Below are 12,009 nucleotides of genomic sequence, written 5' to 3'. Positions count from 1 at the left end.
AGTAGCAGCCAGAAGAGAATGAATGGTGTAAAGGGTTGAATAGGGGCCCCCTCAAGAGAGATATGTCCGAGTTCTAAACCCCTGTACCTGTGAATGTGACCTTTTTTGGAAATAGGATCTTTTTCCAAATAAAGATCTTGAGATGAGATCATCCTAGATTTATTGTGAGCCTTAAATCCAGAGACAGGTATCCTTCTAGGAGGAAGGAGAGGGAGCTTCAAGACATAGAGACACAGAGGAGAAGGCCATGCGAAGATGGAGGCAGAGACTGGAGGCGCCACTGCCAAGCAACACTGCGGATCACCTGCAGCTGCCAGAGGCTTGGAGAGAGCTTGCCACAGGCCCTCCCTCAGAGCCTCCAGCAGGAACCCACCCTGCTGACACCTTGATTTCAGGCTTCCAGCCTCCACAATTGTGGTGGAATGAATCACTGTTATTTTGAGCCACCCAGTTTGTGGCAATTTGTATGGCAGTCCTAGGAAAGCTAACAGGCAGTCCAGGCAAGAATGGGTGGTGAGGCAGAAGGGATCTGGAGGCAGGGGGTGGCAAGGGGGCCCAGCGTGTACCCCAACCTAGACCATTCATCCCTTCCGTCACACCAGCCCCTGCCCCTCAACATTTTGCACGCCTTGAGCCCTGATCCAGGGATCTTCCCTTTCCCCGGCGCCACAGCTCAGCACTGTTTCCCCCGTGGGGCTGCACCTTCTTAGGACCCACGGCTGCACGGTCTCGAGCCGCGGTGCCTGGTTTCTTTCTTGCACCACCATTGGTATCTTCTCCCTCTCCTATCTCTCACCATCTGTGGAAGTGCTTTGTATACAGTGAGCGCTTAATCAAAGTCACTTTTCTCTCCTCAGAGTCCACTAACTCTTGCCCCAGCCACTTTCCCTGCTCCAACTGAATTTGTGCCCTAACCTTGTCAGAGACAAGGATAGTGTCCCCCACGGTTCCAGTGCGATGGCATTCCCTCCCCTCCCACACAGCGCCCTGGCCCCACATTCCCCACAGGAGCTTGTGGGGTGATCATTAACCCATGTGCCTCCTGACCCCACTCCCAGTCACTAATTTGTGCGTAAACCTGGACAAGTCGCTGCACTCTCTGCTCCTTAGTTTCCTCTCAGGTAAAATAAGAGGGTTGGAGTAGACACATTCACCCATGCATTCCTCCATTCACTGGAAAGTTGTTTACTGAGACCGTGTGTCGTAACTCTGCCTTCAAGGAGCTTTGGTTCTGTAGGGTTTTTGTTTTGTTTTGTTTTGTTTTGTTTTAAGATGGAGTCTCACTCTGTCGCCCAGGTTGGAGTGAAGTGGTGTGAGCTTGGCTCACTGCAACCTCCGCCTCCTGGGTTCAAGCAATTCTCTTGTCTCAGTCTCTTGAGTAGCTGGGATTACAGGTGTGCGACACCACGCCCAGCTAATTTTTGTGTTTTTAGTAGAGACGGGGTTTCACCATGTTGGCCAGGCTGGTCTCGAACTCCTGACCTCAGGTGATCTACCCACCTCGGCCTCCTAAAGTGCTGAGATTACAGGCATGAGCCACTGAACCCAGCCAAGGTTCCGTGGTTTTAAAGCTGCCACTCTGGAGAATCTGTCCAGCTGCAACCCAGGCATTCCTTCCTTCTGTGTACCTTTTAGGAAGCAGATTTTGGCTCAAAATAAGAAGGACCCTTCTACCAGAACAGCCCACAAACGGACAGGCTTCCACAGAAAGGGGTGAGCCCTTGTTCCGGAGGAGCCTCTGGGATTGCTTCCAAGTCTGGGATCCTGAGAGCCTCCGTAAAGGGTTTATTGAGCAGGAGAGCAAATTTAACTCTGTCCACATGAAAATAAACGTGGAGATTTACTTCAAACTCAGCAGCTCTGGTGAGAAGGCTCTCACACAGTCCGGGTTCGACCCACACAGACTTCACGACCATCTGAGGCAACCAGCACGCAGCAGACGAGGGAAACGACTCAGGTGTCAGAATTGCTTTTATTTTTATCTCCAGTCAGTCACAGACCCCAGGAAGGTGAGGTCAGGGAAGGGAACAGGTGCGGACACTGGGGAACTTGCAGGAGCTGAGGCCAGTGGACAGCAGGAGTGTCTGGGGTGTGGCAGCCGGGCCGGGTCCCTGGAGCTGTGTCTGCCCTCAGGGACTCAGGAGAACGGCTCAGGGAGGGCTTGGGAGGGGGTACACTGTGTCCGAGAGATGCAACTATCGTTCGGCAAAAGAAAACAGTGGTGGCTGATGAGAAGACAGGTCTGGGGAGGTCTGAGGAGAGCTGGGGGCCAGATCCTGCCCCCAACCTCCAGCCACATGGGCCCTCGGTGACTCTCCCAAACCAGGCCCCGCGTTTCCTCAAGCAGCCACCGGAGGGCAGCAAAGTGCTTGTGCAAAATCCCACCCGGCCCAGGAGAGCAACCAGGACACCTGGGACTTGGCTTCAGGTGGGCCAGGGAAGGAGGCAAGGAGCCTTTTGGAAAATGGGTGTCTGTCCCATCCTGACTCCCTCGGGAGGAAGAGTAGGGAATGGAAGAACTAAGATTCCGGGGCTTCCCCAGGTGATACAGAAGGAGCCATAGGTGTGCTCGGGAATGAGTCCCAGACTTGCGTGTGCCTCCCTGGCCCCCATCTGCAGCTTCCAGGAGAGGACTTCAGTGGGAGACCCCTCAACTCACATTCCAGACGGTCAGATTCCTGGCTGCCTCCAGCTTTACAAAATCCAGCCCACCCCTTCCCGGGCCCAGCCCCACCCAGGCCAAAAATGTGAGGGGCCTGCAGGCTCCCTTCCTCCTTTACAGCTTGTGACACCTGCTCAGCTGTGGTTTCCTTAATCTTGCATTCCTGTTCCCCCGCCCTTCCTCCTTCTGACGCCTCTCCTGGTGTTTCAGGATTCCTCACTGCCTGGATTGGAGATGGAACGCACAGACTTTGGCCCTGACCCTGCTGCCTACACTGTGGTACCCGGGACGCCCCTCAGGACCCACAGTAGGGAGGCTGTGGCATCTTCTGCCCGGCTTCCCCAGCTCTGCAAAGAAGCCATTTCTCAAATGGCTGTGATGCGTGTGTGACACTGTTTATAGCTGGGGACCTGTCCCTCCTCCCCTAAGCTTTTGGCACTCAGCCCTGAATAAGCTTCTAAATCCCCAGTTTCTGCAATAACTTATCCCAGGGAGAGGAGAACTTGGACAAGTAGATTCTAGGAAGCATGACCAAGGCTATCTGACAGTGGCAGGAAAGTGGGGTGCTGGGGCTAACCCTCTGGAACTGAGACCAGAGATGAGGAGAGGAAACTGTGAGGGGCCCAGAGGAGAGGAGGTGGAGGAGGGTGGGAACCGGGTGAGAAAGTCAGTGGAGAGAAATGTTCTGGTGCCTCTCCCGCCCTATCCTGGCTATGAATTTCCATGTGGCAGATGGAAAAACTGAATTCCAGACAGCAAGAAACCCTCACCTAATACCAGGAGCCCGCTGGCAGTGAGGCTAGGAACCAGAAACCAGAAATCTTGCCTCCCAGCTCTTGTCTGGAAGATACAAACCTCAGAGTGCAAAATCTGGCGAGGGGTTTCAGGAAAGACGGGAGGCCGGGTGGCACTGAGGACAAGAAATCCCCAGGACATCAGGGCCTGACCACCCACCTCTTTGTGCTCTCATGTGGTCTCATTCAGGCCCCCACCCAGGCCCAGGGGCCAGCGTGATACCCTGTTTGCGTGAGGCAGCTGTGGGTCTGAACCCCAGGCCGGCCACTCGCTAGCCGTATGACCTGGGACTCATTAGCGAGCCTTTCTGAGCACCTCGGCTTTTCCCTCTGCTACGGACATGAGCAGAGCGCTGTCTCTGGAGGATCACTGCGATGGATTAATTTAGAGCAGCACACAGTGGGCATCTCACCCATGCCCCCAATGCCTTTGCTGCACACACACCACCTGCCAGTTCTTGGCTCCTTTTCTCTTCAAATATCCAAGATGGAACAAAACTTCAAATGCTTCTGCAATGTTTCTTGAAAGCTGGGAGTAGGAAGGGTGGGGAGGGATGGGGTTGGGATGGAATAGCACACCTCGTCTCCCTTCCCAAGGCAGACGGAGCTCCCAGCACAGGGGAGAGAGAAGAGGAGGAGGGCGAAGCAAAGGGAGGGTCCTGCTAGCCACTCAGAGCCTTCCTGTCTCCACACAGTAACTTTCCACTGGCCTGGAGCTGGCCACTGCACATGCTGGCTGCACGCTCCCCCAGTGTGGCCTCCTGGCTCCCTCCCCACAGGTGCCCCCCTGGGGGTTGGAGGGCTGGAGCACACCCTACATGAGATCCCAGCCGCCTGGAAGCTGATAAGGAGCCCTGGCCTCATTACATGGGACCAGCTGGAGGGACTGGCCCTGGCTGTTGGCATCAGCTGGATGGCTTCCAAATTGGAGAGATGCAGAGATAAGTAGGGGGAGCACTTAGGGACTCTGGGCTGAGTGAGTGGCCAGTGAAGCTAGAAGAGATGTGGACTCTGCCAACTACGAAGACCTCAGAAGGCCTGGCTGGGGACGAGCCAGCAAACAGCAGCTGACGGGAAGGGTTTAGGAAATAAGAGGTGCAGAAGGGACTCCCACACAGCCTCGGGTTAGGGCTGAGGCAGAGCAGGGACTCTTTCCAGATAGGGCTGGCCTGGCAGCTAGAGCGATTGCCTCCTCCCCCAGAACATCCAGCCAGAGGGCCCAAGCACACCTCACTCAGCCTCAGGCCTGTGGCAGCTGCCTGGCGGGTGGAGAAGCGACTGAGAGGATGTGGGTCTCGGTCCTGCAACCCCAAATGCCTCCCAGGTGGACGCGGCTCTGGGTGGATTGGCTCCCCAGGGCAGGCCGTCACTGAGGAGCGGGGCCCCCTGCCCTCACCTCCTGCCCCAACAGAGCTCTGTCGTGGCCCGGGAGGGCTATTCACAGCAAGCAGCAGACAGCACAGGCTTCAGACCCTCTCCTATTGCCCTTGGCCTCCAGGTCCAAATCCCTAGAACAAGCCTCTGGTCCCAGAGCCAAGAGAAGATGGGCAGCCTGGGACAGCCATCCTGCCCACCCACTCCACTTGCCCAGCTGTGTCCCCTACCCCCTTTCTTACAAAGTGTCACTGCCTGACCTGGACAAGAAAGACAGGAGGACACAGACTGGACGCAGGACAGTGTGCCCCAAGGTCACATGGTTATGCAGCCCTAGGAGGAATTGTGGTGGGGGCTCAGGGCTCTGCCGGGCTTCCTGGGTCTCTCTCCCGCAACTGAAATCCTGCTAGGCTTCTCCTCCTTGTCCCTTGGACCTTCAAACCCAGAGGAGCCTTCAGCCTTGACCGTCCCGGTTTGGAAGATGTAACGGGGGGAATGGGGCGGCACGGGGATTGACGTGGCCTCAGTTCCTCAGGGTCCCCATGGCGTATGTACAAGCGGCAGAGGGCTGGGCTGGGCTGGGGTAGAGAGTGGCCTGGCCACAGGCTGGGTTGGCAGCTAGTTTTATAGCTGGTCTCACAGGAGCACAGGGGAGGGACAGGGAACCAGGAGGGGCGCATTCTCTGGAGGACGGTGGGGCGGGGAGGGCTCCTCATTCCCGGTTAGTGCCAAAAAGCTGCAGGAAGAAGGTGAAGATATAGATGATATCTAGGTAAATGTTGAGGGCTCCGAAAATATACTCCTCAGGGCTCAGCGAGTGGCGTCGGTTACCCATCAGCAACTGGGTGTCAAGTGCAAGGAACTGGGAGAAGTGAGGAGAGAGACAGAGGTCAGAGGCCCAGGCAGTGTGACACTGACTGTGGCAGCCCAGGTGCCCCCCTCAGCCCCACCCCCAATTTTATTACCCTCACCTGCTGCCTGACTGCCCAGTGGCCCTCCTGTGACACCTTCTGTCCCTAATTCTATTCAGCAGCTATTTACTGAGCACCTGCTATGTGCCAGGCACAGGGATACAGCAGAGAACAAGACAGCCAGGATCCCTGTCCTCACAGAGCTTAGAGTCTAGAGGAAGTAATTGTTAGGATGATGAGTATAAGGTTCCAGGCAGTGGTGGGGCTGATAACAAGGAGCCTCACCTATGTGAGTGTGGCAGGAAGTTAGGGAAGGCTTCCTGGGAGCGGGGACCTTCAAGCTGAGGCCTAGTCTTCTTGCCATTCCCTCAGGACCCTGCTCTCAGAGGAAGGCAAACGCTTCAGGTACAAGCAGGGCCCGAGCACTCGTGCTGTACTGACATCAGCCCATCAGTGCTACCGACATCCCCATCAAGTAAGAATCAGATTCTTCCTACAGGAAGTGAGGCCCAGAGACCTTAAATATTAGCTAAAGGTTACACAGCTGGAAAGTGGTAAAGCCAAGATTTGAACCTGAGCAGGCTGGCTCCGGAGCCCCAGGTGTAAACATTCTGCCCTGCTGCTAACAGCACCCGGGGTTAATGCCTTTCTTCCCTGGGGCCCTGCTTGGCCTAATGGACTAGGAACAGATTCCCTTTGAGACAGCACTGTGTCACCCCGCTGCCCCTGCCAGGCCTGCCCACTTGTACAGTGGCTCCTACCCTTCCCCACATAGCTTTCCTCTGGGTTCCAAGCCTAAGGAGCAGAACCCTTAAGTAGCATATGAAATTTGGCAGGCGTGGTGCGCTTTTCTGGAGAAAGAGGCCAGAAAGTCCACCGGTACCTCAAAGGTGATGAAGCACTGATCCACGTGCCACGTGGGATTGGAATTTCTTTTCTTTTCTTTTCTTTTCTTTTTTTTTTTTTTGAGACAGAGTTCCGCTCTTGTTGCCCAGGTTTGAGTGCAGTGGCGTGATCTCGGCTCACTGCAACCGTGCTCCCAGGCTCAAGCGATTCTCCTGCCTCAGCCTCCCGAGGAGCTAGGATTACAGGCATGCGCCACCACACCCGGCTAATTTTGTATTTTTAGCAGAGACAGGGTTTCTCCATGTTGGTCAGGCTGGTCCTGAACTCCCAACCTCAGCTGATCTGCCCTCCTCAGCCTCTCAAAGTGCTGGGGTTACAGGCGTGAGCCACCAGGCCCAGCCCGGGATTAGAATTCTTTTACATTGAGTTGCATTCTTGTTAACTGGGCTCTTCAGTCACTTGTGTATGAAAGGCATGTTCCCTGGGTCCTCTGAAACTCATTCATTATACAATAAATGTGTATGGGGCAACAGCTGCGTGACAGGGACTTGCTGAGAGCGGAAACAACGAGAAACACAAAGCCGTGCCTCCCTTGGGGAAGCTCACAGCATCATGGGGGACACTTACAGGTCATTACAAGAAAACCCAGGAAATGCACAATTAGGACTATGAAGGAAGGACCTACTAATTGGGCCAGAGGAAGGTGACCCAGGAGAGGTGGCATCTCACCTGAGGCTTAAGTAGGAGTTTGCTAGCTGGGAAGGCCTAGGGAAGCCTGGGAGGCCTGACTGAAGAGTGGGGGACTCGCTGAGGTAGGAACTATGGGAGAAGTGGATAGAGGAGGAAGGGATTGGGGCCTGCCCTTGCAGCTTGCACTCTGCTCGGTAGGCAGGGGTCATGCCCAGTTCCCTTTCCTTCACCCCCGCCATGGACTCCTTGACTTCCAAGACCCAGACTTTAGAGTTGCTATAGACGCAGCCCCGTAGAATCCTAGTCGAATCCCAGCCCTGGTGCAATGCCCCCCCCATGCCCAAGAGGCCAGGGCTCCAACAGGGAGCAACTCCAGCACACGGGACATTGAGGCAGGGCCACCTTCTAAGGTGAGGAGGTGGGGGCAATTATGAGCACAGGCTTGAAAGTCAGATCCACTTGGACTGCAGGCTCTGCTCTACCACTCATTAGCTGTAGGACCTGGGCAGAGCATTTAATCTCTCTGGGCCTGTGAGTCGCTATGTGTAGAAGGGAGATGAGCGTGCCTGCCTCCTGAGGTTGTTGTGAGAATGAGATAATGCATGCAAGGGGCCTGGCATGGTGCCTGACACATGGTAAGCACTTAATGAATGCTTGCTATTATATTAATGCGGTTTCATTGTTATTATCTGCAGAAGGAGAGGTGCCCTCTTGAGGACGTGCACGTGCTGCTGATGAGACTCAGGTGTCTCTTGCATCTCATCAGGGAGGCAGCACTGTTCCTTGGGGAGCTGAGTGGCCTTAACAGAGCAAAAATGGGGAGCCATGGCCAGGGCTGAGAGGAGCCCTGCACAGGGTGCGTCAGTCTCCTGAGCTCAGTGGCACTGAGGGAAGGGCACTCCAGACAGGAATAGGAGTTGAAATGCCTGGGTTTAAGACCCGGCTCCATTGCTCAGTAGCCAAGTCATCCACTTGACCTCAGTGTCCTCATCTACAAAATGGGATAGTAGCAATGCCCACACCATGGTGTGGTTTTGAGGGTAGATTTATGACAGTGTATGTGGCATCCACTATTTGTATTTTTGAGTATGATTTCTCTCCATTCCACTCTGCTCCTTCTGTGTTTGATTTGGATTCCCAAGCACATTTTCCTTCTGCAGAGAGAATGAGCAAGCGGAAGGCCCAGCGCAAATGCTTTGGGCCACTTGGCAGTCACAGCTGCCAGCATCAGTTCATAAACTGCTGATCTGGCTGATCAATCAGTAGCTTGCTTGGTTGGTTTCCCAGAGCCTGGTCACCCCTGGGTGAGCTAATGAAATTGAGTCTCTTAACTTGGAAGGCTTGGATCTGTCCAGCTCTGGGGGTGGCCCTTCTGAGAAGCACCCACGCAGGAGACCCCCTAGAGCAGCCAGCAGGCTTTTCTCTTAGAGAGAAGAGGAATGAAATGATTTCTGCCCCAGCCCTTGGTCCATGGCCACAGATGCTTATCTATGTGGTGTTCTCTGGGATGGCCTGCTTCATATTTCAACCCCACTGACCAGTATGACCCATCACTGCCATCTGATGTCTGTGAGTCAAAGTCTTTTCATTGATTTATTCCCAACAATATTTGCTGAGCACCTACTATGTTCCAGAGAACTTGCCCTCATAGAACTGACAGTCCAAAAGACATGATCAGAGATTCTGCATGGCAGTGCATTGATTTACAGGGGAAAGTCATCTGCTGCTATCTCCTTGGAGATGGAAAGCATTATTAACTAACGTCTTGGTTGAGAGCAGGTATTTTGGTTATAGTTAACATCTTAGTGGGTAGCTAGGATCTTGGCTGAGAGCTAGCAACCGAATTGACTGCAAACCCCTAAAAGGAGGGCAGGTACTTGAGTTAGTGGCCAGCTGAACAGGAGACTCTGCAGGAGGAGCACGTGGGATGGGGCAGGAGGCCCCCCGGGACAAGGACGCTATTAACTTACATCTGAAGGGTCCTTCCCCAGACCAACACTTGATCTCATTTCCCTCTCCCCATTTGCCCTGGGAGGTGGGCGTCCTCGTGGTCTTCTACATGAGGAAAGGAGTCTGAGAGCTGAGTGACTTGCTGATGGCTGCTTATCGAGTGCCATCTCCTACGCTGGTGGAGACAGGGGAGGAGTGGGCTTGCAGGGAGGGAGGGAGCATGTGCAGAGGGCACAGGCGCCAAAGGCAAACTTCCCCACCTCACTTTACTGGCCAGTGCTAAACCTGGCCGGGGCCCCCAGCCACACATCTGGCCTGACCCTGCCGTATCTGGGGCCCAGGCTTATGTCTGTTGTCCTCCCTGAATGTGGCCCCAGAGGTGACGCTGAGGGGCTCTGGGCAGTGCATGCCATGGAAAGGCCAGCTCAGAGCCACCCGCAGGCAGGCACTGAATACAAAAAGCTGGGGTTGCAATGTGTTGAATCAGCATAAACAGTGACACGTGGACTGTGTCTGTCCTGCAGAAATGCCAGTGTGAGGGTGCGTGGAGGCAACCCCCAGGCTGTTGTTGGCAGCATTGGTTCTAACAGTGAGATGCTGAAACAACCCAAACTCTACCAACACGGGGGTGGTTACATAAACTCTGGGCAGCAGTGCTGAGGTGGAAACATCTGCGATAGACGCTACTGTGAGAAAAAAGCAAGTTGTGAAAAATCTATATCGTATGATCCCCATTAAACTATACATGTCAGAGGAGCTCACGTAGCAAAGATCTATGAAATGCATGAAGAAAGGTTTGGAAGGAGAGAGAATTCATGGTTCCTGCTGGGGAAAGCAGGGAGGGACGCGATCAAAATGACATTTGCTTTTTTCTATATTTAAGATTTTCCAAAAGTGAAATATGTGAATAAATGTATTCACATATTATATAATTAGAAGTTTAAAATAGAAGGGTTAAAATAGCACAAAAGAAGAGTTCGTGAACTCTTTCACTGAATTCTCACCATAAGCCTCTGTGGCAGGTGTCGCACTGTCAGCTCCATCATTTGCTGAGGACACTGAGGCAGAGACAGTGTAAGTGACTTGCCCGCATCACCCAGCCCAGGGACAGCTAGAGGGTGAGCTTGGGCTTTGGGGAGTCTCTGGAGAAGAGACTACCAGCCATATGTCCAGGTGTGCCGACTTGGCAGGAGAGGGTGAGGGGGTGAGGGAGTGAAGACAGACCACTGAGTGGAGATCTGGGGCCCATTTCTTGCCTGATACCAATAGAAGATGCTTCTCTCCATTGACCTGGGTGTCAAAAATTTAGATGGCACAGACAACATTTGCACCCCCAGGAGGGCCACCAAAGGAACAGGGTCTGGCAGGCATTTGAATCAGAATGAAAGGGGGGTAGTGTATGAAAGTGTATTAATGACACATGATTATCTATCAGCTTTTTAAAAAGTGGGCCAGGTGCGGTGGTTCACGCCAGTAATCCCAGCACTTTGGGATCGCCTGAGGTCAGGAGCTTGAGACCAGCCTGGCCAACATGATGAAACCCCGTCTCTACTAAAAATACAAAAATTAGCCGGATGTTGTGGTGGGCACCTGTAACCCCAGCTACTTGGGAGGCCGAGGGAGGAGAATCGCTTGAACCCGGGAAGTGGAGGTTCCAGTGAGCCAAGATCACACCACTGCACTCCAGCCTGGGCGACAGAGCGAGACTCCATCTCAAAAAAAAAAAGGAACCAGGAGGCAAGGTAAGCATCAATAGCCTGTGGCAGTAAGTGGAATAAAATATTTTGTATGAAAGAGCCATGCGTGGTCATACGAGAAAGGGCATGAGTCCAGTATAATACAGTGCTTAAGAACATAGACTGGGGAGTCACACAGACCTGGGTTCAAATCTTGGCTCAGACCTCAGAGAACTTACTAACAGGTAAGAGTTACTGATCATTGACCACACACACCAGGCACTGAGTGCTTTACATATGTGAATGCATCCAAAAGTCACAGCCGCCTATGAGGGAGGTACTGTTCTTGTCCCCATTTTACACATAGGGAAACTGAAGCACAAAGACGTTACATAACTCGGTGAGTCCACACAGCTAGAATGTGGCAGAGAAGGGGCTTTGATACTTACAGTGAATGATAACCTTGTCATTTAGGTAACCAGATTTTGAAGCCAGGCTAAATCTGGTGATCTAAATGACAAGGTTATCATTTACCGTAAGAGTAAAAACCGGGCCGGGTGTGGTGGCTTATGCCTGTAATCCCAGTGCTTTGGGAGGCTGAGGCGGGCGGATCACCAGGTCAGGAGATCGAGACCATCCTGGCTAACATGGGGAAACCCCGTCTCTACTAAAAATAAAAAAAAAAAAATACAAAAAATTAGCCGGGCGTGGTGGTGCACGCCTGTAGTCCCAGCTACTCGGGAGGCTGAGGCGGGAGAATGGTGTGAACCCAGGAGGCAGAGCTTGCAGTGAGCCAAGATCGAGCCACTGCTCTCCAGCCTGGGTGACAGAGCGAGACTCCGTTTCAAAAAAAAAAGAGTAAAAGCTGTCATCGATTGAGAATTGCCATGTGCCAAGTGTGAGGAGGCTGTTTTCCCTTCATTTGTTACCCTATTCATCCATTACAACAGCTTGTGAGACAGGCAGGTTAGCCCCATTTTAAAGATGAGGCCAGTGAGGCACAGAGCAGTCAAGTCATTTTGCCCAAGGTCACAGAATGGTAAGAGGAGCAGCGAGGACTTGAATGTGACTTTGTGGGGGGCACTGGCCAGCTGCAGAGCCCCCTC

The 12,009-nt window shown here is 53.4% G+C and overlaps 1 protein-coding gene across 1 annotated transcript in view; it reads right to left on the bottom strand.

Moving 5' to 3' along the window:
- Nucleotides 1–1,953: 1,953 nt before the first annotated feature.
- Nucleotides 1,954–12,009, bottom strand: part of FAIM2 (Fas apoptotic inhibitory molecule 2) — a 36,320-nt gene continuing 26,264 nt past the window's right edge. Inside the window, exon 12 of the mRNA XM_055294939.2 lies at nucleotides 1,954–5,692. Within this exon, the coding sequence (XP_055150914.1) occupies nucleotides 5,543–5,692 (150 nt within the window). The 3' untranslated portion in view covers nucleotides 1,954–5,542. The remainder of the gene's footprint in view (nucleotides 5,693–12,009) is intronic.

The sequence above is a fragment of the Symphalangus syndactylus genome, chromosome 10 (assembly GCF_028878055.3).
Source record: "Symphalangus syndactylus isolate Jambi chromosome 10, NHGRI_mSymSyn1-v2.1_pri, whole genome shotgun sequence".
NCBI lineage: Eukaryota > Metazoa > Chordata > Mammalia > Primates > Hylobatidae > Symphalangus > Symphalangus syndactylus.
The sequence above is the reverse complement of the archived record's forward strand: the minus strand, read 5'-3'. Positions and strand labels throughout refer to the sequence as shown.